The sequence below is a fragment of the Bombus fervidus genome, chromosome 13 (assembly GCF_041682495.2).
Source record: "Bombus fervidus isolate BK054 chromosome 13, iyBomFerv1, whole genome shotgun sequence".
Classification (NCBI taxonomy): Eukaryota; Metazoa; Arthropoda; class Insecta; order Hymenoptera; family Apidae; genus Bombus; species Bombus fervidus.
Window position 1 is genome coordinate 4,321,575 of NC_091529.1, and position 20,734 is coordinate 4,342,308.

The 20,734-nt window shown below is 44.7% G+C and overlaps 1 protein-coding gene across 7 annotated transcripts in view; it reads left to right on the forward strand.

The window, feature by feature from the left end:
* The window catches only part of LOC139993603 (uncharacterized), an 80,726-nt gene that overhangs the window by 28,428 nt on the left and 31,564 nt on the right, over nt 1-20,734 (forward strand). For 3 of the 7 annotated variants that reach the window (XM_072015503.1, XM_072015510.1, XM_072015505.1), the window contains exons 2-3: nt 18,598-18,782; nt 19,785-20,066. In XM_072015503.1, the coding sequence (XP_071871604.1) occupies nt 19,872-20,066 (195 nt within the window). In that variant the 5' untranslated portion in view covers nt 18,598-18,782; nt 19,785-19,871. The other 4 variants (XM_072015508.1, XM_072015507.1, XM_072015509.1 and 1 more) reach the window with 4 other exon arrangements.

The following is a 20,734-nucleotide window of genomic DNA, read 5'->3' on the forward strand; positions in this document are numbered from 1 at the left end:
TTTTATCTAATTTGAAATTCACCGAGCTCTCGGGAATCCTCGTGAACGTTGAAACGTAAGTGTGTTTTTGCACGGATGATAGCCGGTGGAGAAGCAGCGCGAAAATTGTCATATTCTCTCAGTGTGCACTTAATGAGCTTGAAAAGTATTTACGTGCCTAGCTCGACCCTCTCGTTAACGCGTTGTCGTTGCCGAGCAAATTTGCCAACTCGTCTGATCGTTAATGCGCTGCAAGACGCGCGTTACAGGTAATATCCGTTATTTTAGCGGACAGTAAAATTTCGAGAAACGCTGGCAAGATTTTTTCTTCGTGCAAACGATAGACAAAAACCTAGGGAACAACGTCGCGATTATAAGAAACTTGACGGCAATCGATAAAAGGCTGTAGCGGGAATCCTAAAGTTAGAACCGTATATTAGGGTCATTTATGTCTGAACTACTTTTTCACATGTTTAATACGCTTAAAGATCCATGAAACTTTAGAAACTTTCCTTCGATTTTGTATTACAAATTACAGCAGCAATCTCCAAAGAATTGCAAATTTTTCGTAGCTATAACGCGATTACAAAGATACTATTTCAATTATCTAGGAATGTAAGGTTACCTAGTAGATTTCGCCATGGGAAAGCTACAGTCATTTTTTCTCAACTACATTCTTACATATTTAATGTACTACCACGAATCTTTCGAAACTTTCCTATATTACAAACTATATCGCTACGGTTTCCAAGGAATCGCAGACTTTTCGTACGTGCCGCACGATTCCACGCAAACAACCTTCTAATCCTAAATTCATCGTTGAAGTAGTTTGGTCGATCTGCTTGTCGAAAAACAGGCATCTAGAATCGCATAGCGCTGCATCGGGGTCAGCCGAGTCTGAACCGTTTACAACGCGAACTAGTGCTCAATTTCACTTGGCCGTAGTAGGGATAAAGGAAGCAAAAGGAAGGCGAGATACGGATACAGTTTTAAGCGTAAAGCTGGTCCGGTTGGCGAAACACGCGTCGTTAAGAAGGGATGCGGAGGCGAGGCTCGGTGGGAGAAGTGGCCGAAGAGAAGAGGTAGAACGAAGTAACCCGAGCGAAGTGTGATCGTGCAGAAGAGAGCACGGTAGCCGTGCACGGTACGAGATCCGTCCAGTTAGGACAGGTCATGTCACGGCACGCTCGACGATTCATGCCCCTTTTGGCGGAGTTACCGCGCACTTTTCAAGTGGATTCTGCCCGTAGCCGTCGAACGACCGGCTCGCTGCCCTATCTCGAAAAAAAAAAAACTCGAGAGTCCATGGACAGAGTCGAAACTCTAACCTTTTTCTTCCCTCTTTCCATCGTCTCTTACTCGACTTTTTTCGTCTGCACTCTCTCCCTTTTTTTACATCTCTCCGTCTCTTTATTTCTTTATCATATCTTTCTTTTTTTTAAGGATTTTGTTTCTGTCTTTCTCTTCTTCTTTTTTTATCTTTGTCGCGAAGGGAGCAGCAGGATCCGAGCGAAGAAACAGCGGCAGGAGGAAAAGGGGGAGGAATTCGTAAAAAGAGAGGAATGCAACGTCTGGTCGTACGTCATTCTGTCCGCGGTACGGTGGCCAACAATGCTTTCTCTCTTCTTCTCTGTGCGAGCCTCGTGGCCTCCAAGAATTTTGCCGAAGCGCTTTTGATCTCGCTCGCGCGCAAATTACGGGAATCCGTATGGAGAATTTTCAGAAATGCCGATCCGTTGGCTCGATCCACGTCAATGGAAAGAGATTACATTTTTTTGCACGGACTAGCAACGAAGCTTCTGCTTTTATTCTTGAAAGCGACGTTTGTTTTTCGATTCTCGGCAGCTTCGTCGAATCGCATCGCGTGTTTCAATATACGAGACACAGAGTGGTAAACGAAACCGTAGTTCGATCCTGTAATTGGTACGCTTTACTGCCCCTAGGATAATTAGACGGTAATCGCGTATTTCTTGGTAATCGTACGATGAGTCCTGAAAGCGTGTACAGGTCGAAGGCAAAAGTTGCAGGCAGGACAAAAAGCGCGCGAGTAGAGAAGAAGAAGAGACAAGCAAAAAAAGCTGCGGGGGAAGAGAAAGAGAAAGAGAGAGAGAGAGAGAGAGAATGTCTCCGGGGCGAGATGTTCGGATAACGCATTAAACACCGTTCCTTCTGGAAAGCGATGCCGAACGGGACAAGGAGGGTAATACCCTTGCCGGTGGTATCGTTAGCACGATGTAACGCAACGAGGAACGAGGAACGAGCGGTCGTTCACGTCGTCGGTATCGTTGTTACACGGACACATAGAGGAAAGCGCGCGGCGTGTTGTGCGGAGGTGCTCGGCAAATGACAGAGGAGGGTGCAGATAGGAAGGGGAACGCGTTTGTGTATGTGACGATGTGCACATGTACACTCGCATATAGTACACGTATATACCGTGTACACGTGCGCGCGAGATGCTCGGTTCGTTTGTGGGGGAATTGTTGGTGCGCGGGGGTTGGTGCAGGAATGAAGTTGGCCGACGGGCGAGAGAAGCCTAGGAGAAGCGAGAAACGGTGCAGGGGAAGAAGGAGGAAGGGTGAATCATGGTGGGGTGCTCTCGAAAGGGTGGAGTGGGTGCGGGGTGTCTCTTTTGAGCCGCTGAACTTTGCCAAGTTCGAAACCGTCCGAGGCCGTGGCGACTCACCCTCTGACGTGCATTCGGCTTCCACCCTTCTTCTTCCTCCCCTTCTTTCGTTCTATCTCTCCCTCTCGTTCTCTATATCTCTCTTCCCCTCATGGTTTTCCCTGCATCGGCCTCTCCTTCTATCTACACAGTGTACGACTGTACTCGCCGTACACGTCTCTCTTCTCTTTCTCTGTTTTCTCTCCTCCGGCCCCTGTCTGTTTCTCCTGCCCGTCGCTGTCTCTATTCCTCCTTCTCCACTCAGCCCCCTCTACCCGAAACCGCGCTTCGGCGTACCCTCTCAGCCGTCGTGGTATTATGGAAATTTTGAACCAATTCGAAAATCAATAGTCCCTGCCAGGAAGCCTCGAGGCGGCCTACGTTGCAACCACGCTCTTCCCTAGAACGTATTCAGGACCGCGGTGTGTTTCACGATAGGCCGCGTAAGCCTTCGCTTTTTCGCGTCTTACGCACTCGCGCATCTACCAGGCTGCTCCGACATTTTGGTACCGCCGCATAGCACAGAGCAACACCTTCGCGGTTTTTTCGCGCGGCGCATTTTTTTTGCCCCGGTGCTTCGTTCGTGGCGCGTACGAAAAAATTGGAGGGAAGGAAAAAAGGGAAAGGCGAAAGGTGGTTTTAGTTTCTTTCTCTCTTTCTCTTCTTCTTTCGATCGTGGGAGAGGCGCAGAAACGGAGGATGAAGCGGGAAAAGAGAGAGGGGGTCAAAATCTTGGCAACGTTGGAGGCTTTTTCATTTGATGCGCATCGGATTCCGGGACGCTTGGAATCGCTTCGGTTCCCATGAGTCTCCGCGGCAATCCGAGTAAAGGGATAGAGGAGGGGCGTCTACGCGGCTGGTGGGGAGAGCTTTTTTCGTTTTACAAACTGGTTCAATTTTTTCTCAAAAAGCGGGTGAACACCGCGGAAACCGGTTGTGTCTACGCCGACTCGGGACCCGACTAGCCGAGGAGGAGGCGTCGGAGGGGAATGGTCTTCTCTTCGCAGCTCCAGGTTCGTGTAGACTCTGCTATGTAGCCCCGTTCAACGACAGTATCCTTCTACTTAATTGAACCAACTGATCTCATTGTGTCTGCGAGCACGCTTCCATCCGAAAATCCAATTCCCCGCTCTTCCCAAAACTTTCTCGCAAATGTCTGCCGACGTCTACGCCGGAAAACCAGTAATTACTGAGATTTTTCCGAGTCTCTTGATGAACTTTCCAGCTTTCTCAAACTTTCTTGCACCCATCCTCCTTCCGTAGAATTCGTAATTATTATTTTATCATAGATCGCGATAGCGTAGCCGGGGTAAGTTTGTCGCGATCCCCGAATTTTTTCTATCTCCATCTCGCTTTCGTTTCGATCGAAAGGAAAGCTTTCAACGTGGGCTGTTAATCCTGTTGTTCTCCTCGGATCTACGCGACTGAAAATGGATGTTACACGTGCCTGTCGTGGTCAACTTCGCTTTTTTGTAGATTTCGCAATTTCGTCGTATGGACAACGCGATTAAAAGAGACTCACCGAGGAAACGAGAACAACGGGATTAAGAAAGTGTACGGCGCGAAAGCGAAATATTTTCGTATTTTCCCGAAACTCGAGAAATTTTCCAGCGATATCGAATGAAAGCGATTTGGTCGAGAACGACCCAAGGAACGCAACAAGGGTTGAACTTACGCTTTGGTTATGCCGCATCCTTCTTCTCACGGTGGAAACGCAATTATGATGCTTCTAAAATAGAACTCTCTTTGTTCCGTCGTAATAAAAAAAAAAAAAAAAAAAAAAAAAAAAAAAATTAGAGAGAAAAGAAAGAAAAAGAGGCATCTGACATCATTATGATAATAGTGACAAAGCTTTAAGACGATTTGGAAAAGGCTTTTGTGCATGACACACTTCTCCCTTTCGCGAAACCTACTCTGGAGAAGCCAACGCGAAGTAGGTTTCCATTAGCAACGACGTATTATTATTTACCAGGCACGCTCTGAGAATCCAGAAGTCTCTTTTCAGTAGCGTAAGCCTCGCGTCGCGGGCCTGCGGATGTCTCCGACCAACTCTACCAAGATTTCACCGACGCGAGCCCCAGTTTACAGCCGATGCCGTTGTGTTCGATGCTTTATTTTCGTAATTGTCCCTTGGCCGATCGATTCCAATTGCCTCTCGGCGTTATTGTTACTTACGCTCCATTCGGAGCCGTCTTTCACGAAAAATATGTTCTAAAGTCCTCTTAACCCTAATGTGAACCGTCGTTTTCTTTTTTAGCGAAGTATCGCGGTAATGTTGGATATTATACGTTACCTTCGCAACGTTACCTTATTGCACGGATATCTTTACAAAATTTATGCAAAAGCTTTTTGAATATTAAAACGTCGAACTTCGGTAAGCGTTTCAGTTGACCAAGTAAGGATTAAAAAAATTTCTGCGTTTGTATTTTTCCATTTTCTCTACCTTGCCGTTCTTTTCAGTTTCGACAAGGTCCTCGGACTCGTATTTCGAGTAAAAAACAGGGTCCGAAAACAGTCGGGTCAAAAAAACCTTTTCCCGGCTAAAATTGCCCATTTCGAAGGTAGCGGTGTTTCGCTTTTTAAAAGGTTGCTGCTGCGTCCACTCTCTACGTGTACCAAAGGCAAAGAGAGAGAGAGAGAGAGAGAGAGAAAAAAAGGCGAGAATCCGACGAACAGACGAATGATCAGGCCAACAACGTTGCTCCGGATGGACGATATTGGTCTCGACCTTCGTACCCTTTGGAATTTATCCTCTTTAATCGATCGACATGGAATCGTTCAATTTTTAGCGTTGCTCGTTATTTTAGCCGTGACACCGTCGACTGTCGTCGCGAAATCGCATGACAAGACGATCGAACCGGCCAAAAATACTCGCCGTTCTTTCTTGAAATCCAGGACGAATCAGACCGATTTCCACGATAGACAAAGAAAAGGTAGATACATAGAAAGGTTTTTCGGTATCGTTCGCGGCAGTCTTTGACTCGGGGGAAAGACGGCTATGAAGATCAGTGGAGTATGTCGCCTAGTAATCGTCGAGTGCACTTGACTAACGCTCGCTTTAGTGGATCTCGCTGAAGACCCGCGTTCGTGTGCGAGCGTGTACACACGCGCGATTGCAAGTCCGTGTGACTCGATGAAGCGTAACTTAATACAATATTTTTTCTCGCTTTGCATACACCACGTAACTCGTTGAAAATTCTGTGTATCCATGTGGTCTTGCTGGACACGACGACGAGTTCTTGCTTGGCTCTGTCGACTTGTTAGCAAGTCGAAAACCGCATCAAACTTACCTCGCCTCTTCTCCTGCAGTTGGATCTTCTATTTCGATAGATGTTATTGAAACACGGATGGCTTTTTAAATTGATTTTAGTATTCCACGTGACTTTGCTATCGGGTTGGCAACTAAATGATTGCGGATTTTGTCATTAGTTGGTATTGACAAAACCCGCAATCACTTAGTTGCCAACCCAATATCTTCTTACGAACGAAGCGTTCAAAAAGCAAAGGGGAAGGGGGTGGCAAATGTTTAAAGCGGAAACGCGAAGAAGCGAGGAGAATAGAGCAGCATGGTTAAACGAAACGATCGCGTGTATTCGTGGCTCATGCTGAAAATTGCTATGGTTCAGGAAAAAATCAATTTGGCAGTGACTTCGTGGTACTCGAGGAGAACAGTTGGTCACCGTCCAATAACCGGAAGCGGTGGCAACGCTCGAAGGTAAAAGAACGTGGCGCTTATCGTGGAGAGAAAGAGAGCAAAGAAGTACCTCGTCTTTCTGCGTTCGCGATTAGCGTCGTCGTATCTCATCGATTATCGTCCCCCCCCCCCTCTCACGCGTTGGATAGCGTGTAACTTATCCCAGCAATATTTTGTCTTCGCATTGGGTAAAGCGATAACGACGTGTGATGTAACTGGGAGCCCGGATACATTGAGAAATAAGCGGAAATGATCTCGTTCCCATGGGAACTTGCAGCGATACTTACCACGGGGAACGAACAAATTAAAAACGTGTTTTCGTCGAGATATTGATTTTTAGCCGGACCAAAGGCAAAAACAAAGCGAGAAAAAGAGAAAAACACAAGTCGTACGATGTATCTTTCACAGAATTGTTCCGTACGTTGAAAAATATTGCTCGCTATAATATCAAAATATCGAAGATATCGTTAAACCGTTGCTTGTCTTCATATTTTTAAGAGATTTATATTTCTCTACCTAACGGTACCTTGTTTTTCGTTCTCAAGTATTTCGTATCGAAACACTATCCTTTGGCACGTTTTTCTTCTATGGTCTTCGAATCGACTCGATGGTTTCTCCGTTTCTTCGGAATTCGAAGTACACGCGATTCCGGTTTATGAAATTTCTGTACAGACAGACGGTGCCCTAGTTAACTTGCAGCGAGCTTCGATCAATTCAATCAACGACAAACATATTCGCGTCGTAATATATTTATCGAACACGATATTTTCCTCGTCGTCTAACGTAAAATGGAAAAGTTTGCTGCAAAATTCATCCCCTCTACGGATCCCATAATACCAGAGAAGAACCACTTGTAGCTTCAACGCGTGTTACTTCGTGTCTTGCAACTCTGATCTTCCAACGAAGATGTAACGTTTAAAAACCACACGTACGATAAGCGTATCGTTGGTAAGAGAAATATTGATATTCGCAATGGTTTACCATCGTGAAGCGCATTGTGCGATCAGCAAAGAGAATCGGGGCTGGCCTAGAACGGAAGAAATCCGACCGAGAGCCGCTCCATGAGCTTCTGGATTGTTCTTTTCGTTCGTTTCACACGCCAGCGTCTCCCCGTCTCCTATTTTCTCTTCGGCTTCACCTTCGTTCCTTCCAATAAACGCGTCTTTCTCTTATCTGCTGACAAATTGCTCTCGCTCTTATCTTCGCATTTTTTCCCCCTCTCCGCTACGAATCAGAAGACGAATCTCTTTCCTTTTCCGTTTTCCTTACTTCCGTGGTCGAGAAATTTCCAAGGACACGTGTAAATTTTTCTGAAAAATCGTGTCGTCTCGGAACGGCCGGCCGAAGTTCTACGCGAAAGGTTATCGATGCGGTTACGTATTTCTTCGGAGCGGCGGGGAGCCGCACGATAAGACCTACTTGTAAAATTCCAATCCTTTCGAAAATACACAAACAGGTCGTTATTAAACCCTGCTACGTTCTTTCAGACATTTTCGCTACTTGCCTATCGCTGACAAAAAATGAGATAATCGTGGTCGATACGCACGATTTTTCGTTCCAATATCTTGCCGTAGATTTCGTTGAAACATATATCAGGCTAGCTGAGAGTAGCTTTCTGTTCGTCGAGACAAGAGCGTGATTCAAACGTTTCTTAGAAGAATTAAGAATCGAGAAATAGATAAATAAGCGAGCAAGCAGATATACCCGATAGTTGACGCTCACACGATGTCAACGTATCGTTACAACGTCGTCGTAGTCTTAAAAATCGCCGTTTTCCACAGTACGAAACAGGTAATCGCACGCAGTGAGAAAACATTCTCCTGCGCACTGTCCATGCTCTTATCAGGCAATGGCTCGTACGAGCCTCCGTTTTCTTCGGGCGTCTTATCATCGCCCTGTGACGCACTTACACTGCATCAACGACGCGCCCGCAAAACAACCCCCACCCAAATTCCATAAAATCACAACCGGCCACGTAACGTCGAGAGAAGGACAGAAAGTCAGCGAATACGTTTATGAGTGGTAACCAATGAGAGAAACCAACGGAAGAAGTAGTCTTCGTTATCGAAACGAAATTTTAGTCAGATTAACGGAACTTTCACCGATCAAATTCACCTCTTCGAAGACGAGCTTCGATTATGCGAACGAAAAACAGACGGTAGCGAGGAAAATGAATAAAGCCCGATTATATACGGACTGATTATCCGCCGATAATTCAGCGAATTCAGACAAGCAGAGTTCTAGCGTAATATCGAAAAATAATAAAGGGAAAGAAGGGGAAGTTGGCGTATGTTTTCGACCGATGGTGCATAGGCACAGTGGCGTATCGTTTCGCGGGGCAAGGGGAAGCGGCATCGCATCGCATCGCATCGCATCGCATCGCATCGCATCGCACATCATATCGTATCATATCGTCTGGTTTCGTATCGTATCGTATCGTATCGCATCGTATCGTAGAAAGGTAGTGGGAGGTGGTGGTTGGCGATGGCTAGGCCGGGAGGGGACTGTGTCGGCCTAAGAAGGGGCTGCCAAGGGGAGGAAAAAGCTAAAAGGAGGAGGGATACACATCGAACGAACGGAGAAAAGGAGGCAGTGGCGGCGGCGATGGCGGCTGGTCGAGCAGGGGGTAGGCGAGACGGGGGAGGCCAGAAGAGACACAGGACGGTTCCGTGGCATTTGTAGCATTGTAGGTCGTTGCGTTTTATAACGTGACTCCTTAATTTCCGCGACTGGCGCCCGTGTCCGCGAAAATCGTCTTTGCAATCATCTCGCTTCTCGTCGTCGTCGTTCTATTGTCGTCTTCGTGGTAGCGTTCGTCGTGGTGTCGTCGTCGTGTGGTATTCGTCGTGGTGTTGCACGTTGTCGTGCTTGTGTGACTCGTTGTTACGAATGCGAACCTCCTTAAGCGGCGATGAAGCGTTTACGAGAACGCGGCTGGTACCCTTAATGGATCCACAAGGCTTTTTTGCTCGAGCCTCCTTCGTTTTCCACGGTTTCTGACTCGATCGCGGACGGGACGGGACAAAGAGCAGCGCGCGTGGTCGACGCGTGGAAACGAGACTCGGTACGCGGTAATTGCATACAGTGTGTCTGTGCGTCTGTTGCTGCTGTTGTTGTTGCACCATACCTTTTTCTGCGGTTACGTGTCCGTGTCTTTGTGCGTACCTGTCGTTTCCCACTTGTATACGTGCGTGTGCGTGTGTTGCGATCCTCGTTGAACTCGACTCTCGTTTCCTTGAACGTGTTCCATGCCACGCTTCGGTCGTGTCACGATGCCCACTCCAAGCGTCGCGAACGTACCTCGTGAAACGACGCACCGAGGGAAAGAAACGTCATTTTTCCAAACAAAATGCCGCGTTTTCGCTTCGTGTCTCGCAAACAGGTGGCAATTACGCCGTTCTCTGCGTGTACGTTTGGTTGTCAGTACGTTTAATTGGACACGGACAATCTCTCTGTCGTTACATGCAGCGATATTCGAAAACAATTATAGACCAGTAAACGAGTAAATTATAAATCATTCGTTGGTTTTCATTAAAACGAGCACGATTTTTCTTACCACGATCTTCGTAAATCTGTTTCGTCGCGCACATATAAATCGCCAAGTAGTTTACACGAGTTCGCAGTTCTTCCGATTGCACGGCGCATCCCGAACGTGACCAAAATGCTCTGCTCGTTCCCTTTCGCTTTTACTTCGGTGTCGTTTACTCGTCATCGTTGTTTTCAAAGATGAAAGCACAGAGGAAATCGTGGCTCGCAGGTAACTCGACCTGTTCGACTACGTGACTAGCAAGTCCTCTTTATTTTCGACTTCGTAGCGCTTTGTCAAAATCCTCGTCCCGAGATACAACTTTACTTTACACCGTGAAAAATATTCCATGTTTCTCACACTTTTCGAGCCGGCGTAACGCGAAGTTTATTCTCAGTTACAGTTGTTCGAGCGTGTCGGTCCGATGTTGTGACTCGCATGATTAATGCGTCGCTCCTTTCACCTGCGTGTCGCCGAGTGGCGTCTAATTGCGCTAATCGCTCCATACGTCAGACGTTCGTTGCACCGGTAGTCTGACCAATCACTGTTCCATCGATCCGTTTCTCATATTTCGGCGAATCAAATTTTCCTATCCGAATGAAAATCCTTTTCATCGAGAAGATGACAGGAGAGGTTTTCTGTTGTTTCGGCAAGTTTCCCTTATCTATTCCGAATCTGTTTTAGTCGCACTAACGCGATCACAAACCCAAACGATCTCGCCGCGTTATGGCACGCAATTGGCGAGCGCGGAAACGACGCTACGCGCGTAATTATACTCCTCTTTGATGTTCGCATTCGGTGCACGCCAGCCGGCAGCACGATGTAGATAAAACAAAAGAAAAAAAAAGGAAGAATGGAAAAAAAGAGGGTGGAAAAATAGAGAGAAAAAGGGGACGGGCCAAAAAGGGAGATGCGTTTGAGTTTACGCCCGTTTTTCGAAAAGACCAAGTCACGTTTTTTTCCCCGCAGCGTGCGTAGTGAAACTCGCGGAGCTTACGCTTTTAAGTCGACTTTGCCCGTCCCCACTCTCCCCTCGCCGGCTTCCCAGCTACGCGGAAATATCGCGTAATAAACCAAAAAGCTCGCCTTTTTTACGAATTTATCTCGCCCTGTTTTTTTTCTCTTCTCGAAAGTTTACGACCATCCCGTGGAAATTTCGTTTTTATGTAACAGGTAATTTCGAGAATTTACTTTTCCCGATGGACCAAGCCGCTTTGCGCCCTCACGTGCTCTTGCCTTCTCTCTCTCCCTTTTTTTTTCTTCCTCTTTTTTCCACAAACTGGAATTTTAAAACCACGACGCTTCGGTGAAACTTTTCAAAGGGGGACGCGTAGGATCTCGAGCCGGGGATGGTACCGAGCAACTTTTACTTTCCTTGACTTTTCACACCTCCCACCTTCGTACTGCGCCGTGGTCTCGATGATTTTCGAATGTTTACCAAGCGACAAACCATTCGCGCGGGACAAATATTTTTTAGCGTGACGCTTCTCGAATCGACTTCGCGATTGAAATGGCCGATGGAAATGCTCGTTTCCAAACATACGGGGGAAAAAAATTCCATACACGTAGATCTAGCTGCAAATATTGTCGACACCTCGACTAGCTCGGTACCGTGGAAAACGCGCCTGGGAACGGTGATTTTCAATTTCCACGCGTTCGCACGTTTGTTTTCGTCACGGGTTCGACGTTTCGTCACCACTTGTTGTGTCGGGACGTTGATGTTTCCGGTGGAAATCAATAGAATCCATGAAACGAGGCGATCTCCTTGCTGCGACCAGTGACTCTGCATTCGTTCAATTATCTCTCTCTTTTTCGCTTTCTCTACCTCCCACTCTCTTTCTCTTTCTCTGTATATGTATACGTTCTCTTTTCCACGAAACGGGAGAAGGTTGTATGTAATGTGGCACGTGCGTGCACGAGGAAAAGCAAGCAGTGTGTATACGCCCCCCTCGTGTGCACGAGAGAGAATCGACGAAAGAGAACGAGAGAAAATGATCTCCACGTAGCGTGCGGCGAAGTTTATCTCGAAGTGCGTGATAAAGCCACTATCGCGGGTCTCGTTGCGCGGATCTTTGTCGCATCCCATAAAACAAAAAAAAAAAAAAAAAGAGAAGAAAAAAAAGGAAAGAAATCACTAGGAAAGTCGGTCAGAGCAAACCGTATTTGCGAATCTGAAAATTCGTCCCACGACGAGGAAGGAACGTTTCTGTCGTGCCTCGTCTATGGAAATTTCGTCGCCGGAACTAAAGAATAATTGTACGATCGGGTTCGTTCCAGTTGATTTCGGTTTCGTTAGGTTCGCTTTGATTCATTCTAGTTCGTTCTGCTGCGATCTACTTCACTTTGTTTTCTCGGAGATTCTCTAATTCTCGGAGAATCGTGTTTCGAAATAGCTCACGGTGAATGGAAGATAAGTGGAATCAATTTATGGTACATGCTGGTGATAACGAAAAGCTGAGTAACCCGTTTTCGAGAAAATAAATGGAGTCGGCGGAACGTACTTGCAGGGAGGGGAATGTTCTTGTTTCGCTCGTCTTGTCTTCTCGTGCAGTAACTCGCGACCGCGGAACCGTTATGCCCAACTATCGTTGCGCGTATATGCAAGATCTTTGCAGCGTAGTGAGATGGAGGGACAAGGAAGAGGGAGGGGCGGTATCACGATAGAAAAAGCAACGTGGAAGCGAAAGATGGTACGCGAGAAGTCGATAAAAAGGGCGTCGAACCTGTCACGCTCAAGGAACGAAGCATTTTCAATAAGACCATTCGCAAATTTTCTCTGCGTTCCAACACGGTTTTCGTCGTCTCGCTTTTCCTCGCGAATGTGATACGAACAGCTGATAAAACGCCCTCTGTAACGATAATAACCAGTTACGTCAGCATAGAATTCCTCGAGATCCTCTTTGACCTTTCGAAAGAACAGATTTTTATCGGAAATCCCTGCGACGCGACGACGTCTCTCGCTGCTGCGTATACTTCGACAGTTTCTCGCCTTTAGATAGTCTCTACTTTTTCTTTTCTTCTCTTTCTTTCTTTACCTTCTTATTCTTTCTTTTTCTTTTTTTTTTTTTTTTTATCGAAAGAAAATAATTCCTTCGCTAACTTGCCCTACGAATTATCTTTTAGTTGTTCCACGGTTAATTGCAGTCTTGGAAGTTTCATGGCTTCCCGCCTGCCAAAGTTTCAACTTTCGCCGATTGTCGTTGGCCCGGAGCTATTCAAAAGTATCCCGGAGAGTTACTTTCAATCGTTGCCCGCAAAGTTTCCAGAAAACTTCTTCTATTTTTTCTTTTTTTTTTTTTTCACTCCAAATTCAGATCCGCCATACCTTTGTCTGACGTTTAAGGTTAATTAAACCTGCTTCCTCCGCGTTGATTTATTGTTTTCAAACTTCTCGGAGGTTTCCTCTGCTGCCTTTCGAGACGAATCGAAAGATTTTCCCGCCTTTGAAAGACTCTCCCCTCTTTCTCTCTCTCGCGGGGCTACTTCGTTTCAGAAACTTTCGTATCTATCATTCGCGCCACGTGAAATTCTTTTTTCACTTTGATGTACGTAAAAAACACATTCGTGTCTCTTCAATTTTTTAACGCGTTTTTTTCTCACTTCTTATTTTTTTGGATCGAGTGAAATATCAAAGATGTCAAGGTACTTCTATATCTCGTGTTATCTAAACGGTCTTGGCATATTTTATACATACAATATAATATTTATTCCATAATTTCTTGTTTTTGTCCATGAATGACGCCATTGTAGTTATCCGGCTCGCTATATGTAATAATATACTCTCTCTCTGTGTTTTAGGAACCGAGAGCGCGTATCTCCAAAATGCTTTTTCAATAGTTAAGAAGATAAATACGCGTTGAATTCGGGAAATTTTGAAATTACAGAGAATTTCCTAATATTCGAAAGAATTCGCTTGAAACGTGTAAATATATACTCTCACAAGTTACGTTATATTAAATTCAGGCGAAAAATGACTTACTATAACATTCTAAGGAAATCGAGAATCGAACCCTGAACCTCCGAATAGAACGCAGAAATCTTGCTATCGCTGCCGGGCTCGCGTTGCTTTAACCATGTTATTTCTTCATTATATAATTTTCACGCTGTCATATTTTTTCAATATTTTTCAAGTATTTCTACCGTTAGGATTATAAATCTTCTAATCTTTTGTCGATCAATAACGAAACTGTATAAAAACAGTCGCACCACGAGACGCAGTGTACGCCGAAACGATCGCGTGGTTTCGAGTCTGGTTTAGTGAGGTGCATCGAGAAATTTGGGAAACGCATGGCAGGTGAATAACCAAGTGCGCGTACGGTTCAACTGTTTTTACGATTTTCCAGTGGCCGGTGGCGTAAACGGTTCGATTACGTGAATTATAACAGTATTCTGGCCTCTCGACGAGGCCACTCGGCGCGGCTCGTTCGCCACGCAGCAATAAACGCTTCGGTCGGCGGAATAATCGAAGGAAAAAAGGGGCGGAAGAAGCTCGGTGAATTCACGAGTGGCTCATCGACCGTTTCAAAAATTGGAGAAACGATCGCGAATTAATCTTCCGATTAATTTGTAGAGCTCACAACCTGCGAACGAAAGAACACCGCGTCGTCGTCGTCGTCGTCGTTGTCGTCGTTGTGACCACGCGGATTTTTCCAACGAAAAAGAAAATAAAAGATGACCGACTGGATGCTCGGAAAAATTCCACCACGATTCTTCCGTGTATTAGTATCGGTATCGGCTTAACGAGAACTTCGGAATTAATGCGCCGTTGATTTTAACGCGTTCTAGGAAGGAATTGAAAAGAGAAGAGGCTCGGCTACTCTCTTTTGGTTCCAATCTTTCCTTTATTAATTCAGAAACCGAGTGGTTTTAGAGGAACTATAATTAAAATCGGGCTTCTCATCCCTGCCATTACGCTGCGTACCACGCTCTTCTTTTAATTTCGGCTTTCCGCTTTTAATTACTTTCTTGAAAATACGTAGTAATATCAAAATTCAGTATTCCCAGTATTTCGCGAATAAAAATTTCCTACAATTATTCGTTGAACCGTAGTAGATCCGAGCCTCGTGTTGGTACGAGCGTGTTTCAAACATATCGAATGTACCGTACTGTTCTAAATTCCGAACGTTCGGTTCGTTCGAGAAACGTTACGATTTTCCACTTTACTCTAGTCGGATCATCGGTTACCGGCGTTCCCTCGAATACCACAATTAAACAAGTAATAATACCGCTAAATCTACCAGTTACTGCATATACATATATAGATCGCAAACTCTCGTTTCCTATAATTCGATAGTTTTACACTAAATACGATGATCGGTTGATTCGCGGATCCAATCGACCATAGACAACAGTTTCGTTCGTTTTAATTAACAAAGTTCTTCGCATAACGCGAAAAAATTCGTTAGCCTCGACAATTCGTAACTCGTGTGACTCGTAAAATTTGACGAAAGATGTTAGCTATTTTAGTGGCGGAAGACGGAAAGGGAAGAGACGGGCGAATTTTAAAACTCAATTCGCGTCCATAGACTCAATTCTCGTCGATGCTAAGAATACGGATCAACGTTTCGACACTTGTCAATGTTCGAATTGGTTCGAACGCTATCCACGTGTAAGTTAATTAGCAAACGACAGTCACGATTGTCGTGCTCGTCGCTGTTATCTCGGATCGTAGGAGCGACGGGTGTCCCGCCGGCGAGGGGTTAACCCGATTTCCCAATTTGATCCGGATTTCGAAAAGGTCACCGCTTGCCGGCGCTCTTCCGCGTCCCGTTGAGTCGGGCATTTTCTCAACGGCGAAAGGTACTCTAATCCGAACCGTAAACACAATAGAAAGTATCTCAGGGAATCTAGGCTACCGAGCGAGCATCGTTTTCGCGCGCCCGTGCTTCCTACGCTCCTCGTCCGTGTGTGCTATCCCCGTGTACGTAACGAGACCTGAATACCGAGCTGCCCTCCAGCCCCGACAAAAATGTTTGACATCCGGTTACCTCGTGGAGAACGGTCTTTTGACGCGCCATCGGCATTTTTTCGGCCAAGAGGGAAAAGAAGGCAAATGTAAGGTAAGACGCGGTGGTGACGGAGGAATTCGAGAGATGAAAATTAGAAAGGGGACGGAGAGAAAAGTGTAGAAAATGAGGGGCCGGTCGTAGAGGAGAGATCGAGGACGTAAAAAGACAATAGGAGGATCCAGTAGGAGGAATAGGGAGACTGGTAATACGATGAGAGATGAAAAAAAGGGGTGTAGAAAGAGAGAGAGAGAGAAAGGGGGGAGATAAAAATATGTTGGTGTACGAAATTGAGAAGACGATGAAAGAGAGAAGGGGTCGTAATTTCGTGCAAATTCGCGCCTTGTCGATTTTTCCGCGTATTGTACCCTCAGCGTTTTCCGATACGGGGAATTTATTGATTCCCACGATCCACCGACGAGTTCCATGGTGGCTTGCTTGCCTGCCTGCGGGGAATTTTAAAACCGCAGTCGAGCGTGCAGCCTAAACTCTCTGCCTTAGATATTACCCTCCGTCTTCGATAAGATACGTTGACTAGTTTACTGACTGGAAACCGGAAGATGATGCGCGTTCCATTCTAAATTATTACCTACTTTTCTTCGAGTTTACGCTAACAAAAAAAAAAAAAAAAAAAAAAGAGAGGGAGAGAAACAAGAAAGATTAGAGGATGGACTTCGTTTTGGGACGCTTGGAACGTGTAACGTGTCTTTTATAACGCGTGAAGACTATAAGGCGAAGAACGCGGCAAGTCACGTTTCTATAGAAAACTAAGTTCTCTTTTTTAACGTGGTTGACGATTAAGCCGCACGGAAGCCACTTTGATCAGCCTTGAAAACTACAGAAGAGCGATGACGTTACAAACATAGATTTTTATAAATTCAATTATTTATTGCTAAATAATAAAATTGTATTAAATGCAGCTAAATTTCAAGGTGCCTCTTGCGATGCAATAAATTCGTGAAAGTATGTCATACTCTCATGACACGAATGTTATTTTTAAAAAAAGTCAGAAATTCCGCTCGCCCCGAAACGAAGTTCAGTCGAATGTAGAAGATTGGGCAAAAATTGGCATTGAATTTTTAGCGCGGACACGAATCTTCATCCGGAATCCGTGTCTTTTCTAATTCACGACGATTGTAGATTGGAGATTAATCTGGATTTAATTGACGAAATAAACAACGTTACACGGGACAATTGATCGCGTGTCACTTCTTCATTAGATTATAACCACATGTGACTGGACGTCGCCAGTTTTAATCAGAAATTCGCTAAATCAGCTTTCCGATTCGTTTCTAATGGAACTTCATCAGCGGCCGGCGAAGCCGATGAAAGTTAAATGTCGATATTCGACTTTCACGATTTTACAAAGTCACTCTCGATAATTATGCTAATAGATACACGCGGCTCACGTTAATCGTTTCCAGATAATGCAATGAAAACTTCTTTTTCCCGCAGTTTTCCCGGGAACTTTCTTTCCCCCGCGAAATCATCCCGTTCCTCGCATCGATCTCCCTTCGTTTCCAATCTTTCAAACAACTGCAGAAGAAATTCAGCCGCAGTAATCTAATCTCGTTGGATTAGACATATAACAGAAATTATTTCCTCGTTGTGCATTCTGTTCTTCATTACAACTTTCTAATCTAATTCCTGGAATTTTCGAAAGGAATTGCAATTTTTAAGTGCCGGATTTTTTACGCTTTGTCCTTGTTTCGATAATTTTTTTTAAAGACGATGAATCGACGACCACTGAATCACAGATATTCGCGTAAAAATTCGAATTTTTGCAAATGTAATTAACACGTTGCTGTATAACGTCGAGTCGCGCACGTGCCGCTCGTTTGCGGTTATTATCCAACAAAAATCCTTCGATCTGTTTTTCAGAAAGTTTTTCAATTATCAATTAATATCGTTGCTGCGAGACAAACGATGGTAGGAAGCAATTATTAGACTCTCCGAGAGCGGAATTTCTTAGTTTCTTTCCTCTGTACTTAACCGCCCAGCGAAGTCATAAGCGAGTAAGCATCGCAGCAAATTGCTTCATAAAAGCAGTCGGTCGTATCCCTCGGTGAAGTTATAAATTAAACACGTTGCCACGTCTGGTGTTTCTATCGGTCATCGGTGCACAATGGAAAACTAGCTATCAGCGACTGGTTCAAACTGAATATAATATAATCGATCTAAATGAAACTAATGGAAATTAGCAGGGGCGATGAGAAGAAAAACAAACGCGAGATACATAAACCTCATCGAACTAAATCCAGACCATTGGAATCTAATTCTGTAATCAAATCTTAACGAGAAACATTTATATTCATAGAACTAAGAATTAACAAAGATGAATCAATTTTAATTGGTTTTATCGCTCATAGATATAAGATATTATTATTTATTTATCTCTAACAAAAATAGCAAATTCCATAAACGAAGACACGGTGGAAGGTTCATATCGTATTTCTATCAACCGATGTTTCCATAACCGATGATCGGTGTTCCGATAACCGATAAATTGTACGACGTACCACGTCAAAAATATCGTCTTCTTTGATTATCGCGTAATCAAATAACTTTCATCTCGTAATATCTAAATCAAATCGAGCCGTTCGTGAATGAAACTGAAACTCGAGGTAACTTCGTTCGAACGAAACGGATGCGAAGATGGAATTTTTCAAGACTCGTTGCATTCTCAGATCGACTCTGTCTGATGGCCAATCCCTTTATCCGCATGTTACAGAGAAAACACGTGAGACTGAGGATCGTCAGGGGCAGCCGTGATCGAGGTACACGTTCGAACGGACTCGCGTGTAAATGCTTCGAAGGCCACCGTGTTGCAGGCATTCATCCGGTTGACAGAGGTCCGGGTTGCTTCGACTTGGAGAACGAGCCTGTCGACTGACTGCGCATCGACCGATACCTTCTGTAAGAACCTTTTCCGAACGTACGCAAGTTTCCGTGCGTTAGCTTTTTCCTCGTCCCCTGTTTGCACGCTCAACTCTCATTTACATCGCGGATGCGTTGTAAATAGCGTCGAACTGTAGCATCGAACTAACGTAGAACCGGAAGAAATAAAAAGTCGTAAATGCAACAGTTCTACTACGCTTGCCAGACGTTGCGGAAATGCGCGGAACAAAATGACCTAACAGGAAACGTATCAATTACAGCGTACTATTGAATCGCGTAGTGTAGTCATTTTCAAACGTAATTTTCTGTTAGGCGTAATTAGACTGCGGATTTTTATGCCAGCTTTTTACCAATAAAATATTTAAATATTATCGTCGTTAATTATCACACGCCGATTTTTCGATTCCTCCTTTTCTGTTAGTTTCTTCTCGCTGAAAGCTTGCCGATTAATATCCAAGCAGAAAACACACTCGCCGAGCCGAGTATCGTGGGAACTCGAAAACTATCGCCTTATAAATCGACTATTTCACGCCAGTTTTTATCAATAAATTATTGAAACATTATCGTCGTTAATTATCACACGCCGATTTTTCGATTCCTCCTTTTCTGTTAGTTTCTTCTCGCTGAAAGCTTGCCGATTAATATCCAAGCAGAAAACACACTCGCCGAGCCGAGTATCCTGGGAACTCGAAAACTATCGCCTTATAAATCGACTATTAAATTGCGATACGCGTATATCGTGCAGCGTAGAAACGACCCTTTGCCTGGTAATTAAGGTAATTTCCTATAAAGATTCGTTTCACGATCTGTCGCAACGTTCGCCACGCTGGTTACTCGATACCTCGCGTCTTTTTTAATTCCTGCTAAGCAACACCTATTCCGAGTGAGCAACACCTATTCCTCGAAAGAGAGAGATATCTACACCTATTCAACCGAAATGTGTAACTACTGGTTTAGCTAATAGCGTTGCATGGAATGGCCAAATATTGTGATCTTCCTGACCCGAGATTAATGTTGCAGAACGAAGAAGGAAGGCGGTGGGATTACGGTGAACCGCAAGAACGGATCTTTGGCTTGGACAAGCTACTGGCGGTGCCAGATCCGCGCATGCTTCAGCAACGAGGCAGTTCAGCAACGACACCACCCGCGACGTCATCCTCCAACATGTTCCCCCAACAATATTGCCTACGATGGAAATACCATCACAGCAACCTACAGACCATGTTCTCACAGCTGCTCGAGCGACAAGCTTATTGCGACGTCACTTTAGCCTGCGAGGGCAAGACTCTCAGAGCGCACAAGGTAAACAAAGACACGTTTTAACATTCCCTCGCGTTGCCCTTTTTGTCACGTGTAGCGACGAACGTTCGAATTTCCGCGAATTCATCGGTTCAACGTGGAAAATTATATCTTGCGATGCATGAAATTAATCGGCTTCGCAACGAAAACAACCCTTGTTAAATCTTTCGAATTTTTAGTAGGCAAAAGCGAGACACACGGCACGATGCAATCGATATTGCGAGAAACGATTTATCGTTTTTGTAGGAATTTGTCTGTCGTTGAAAGATCAGCAACTTTGTAATTTAATTAGATAAAGTTGCTAAATTAATCGAATACAATCGTATTCTGATATAATTCCAGAGACACTTGCAACAATCGTACAATACGACGAATGTATCGTTTGAAAGAATTCAATTGATATTAAACTGACTGTTCGTTCAAACAAACAACTGACGTGTTCTTTTATTTTTTTGAGAAAGATCATGGACAAGGATCGTTTTTGTTATGAACCCTTCCATTCGTATTAACTTTGGTTTGACGAGAGCTTAGTCAATTTTGTATGACGAAAGCTTAGTCAATTTTGTATGACGAGTATCACGTGTTTTATTTTGTAACGAAAAGGCAATGCGCGCAGAAATCTTCGTTACTATCACATTACCATCGGATTTTACGTTTTACTCTATATAAAT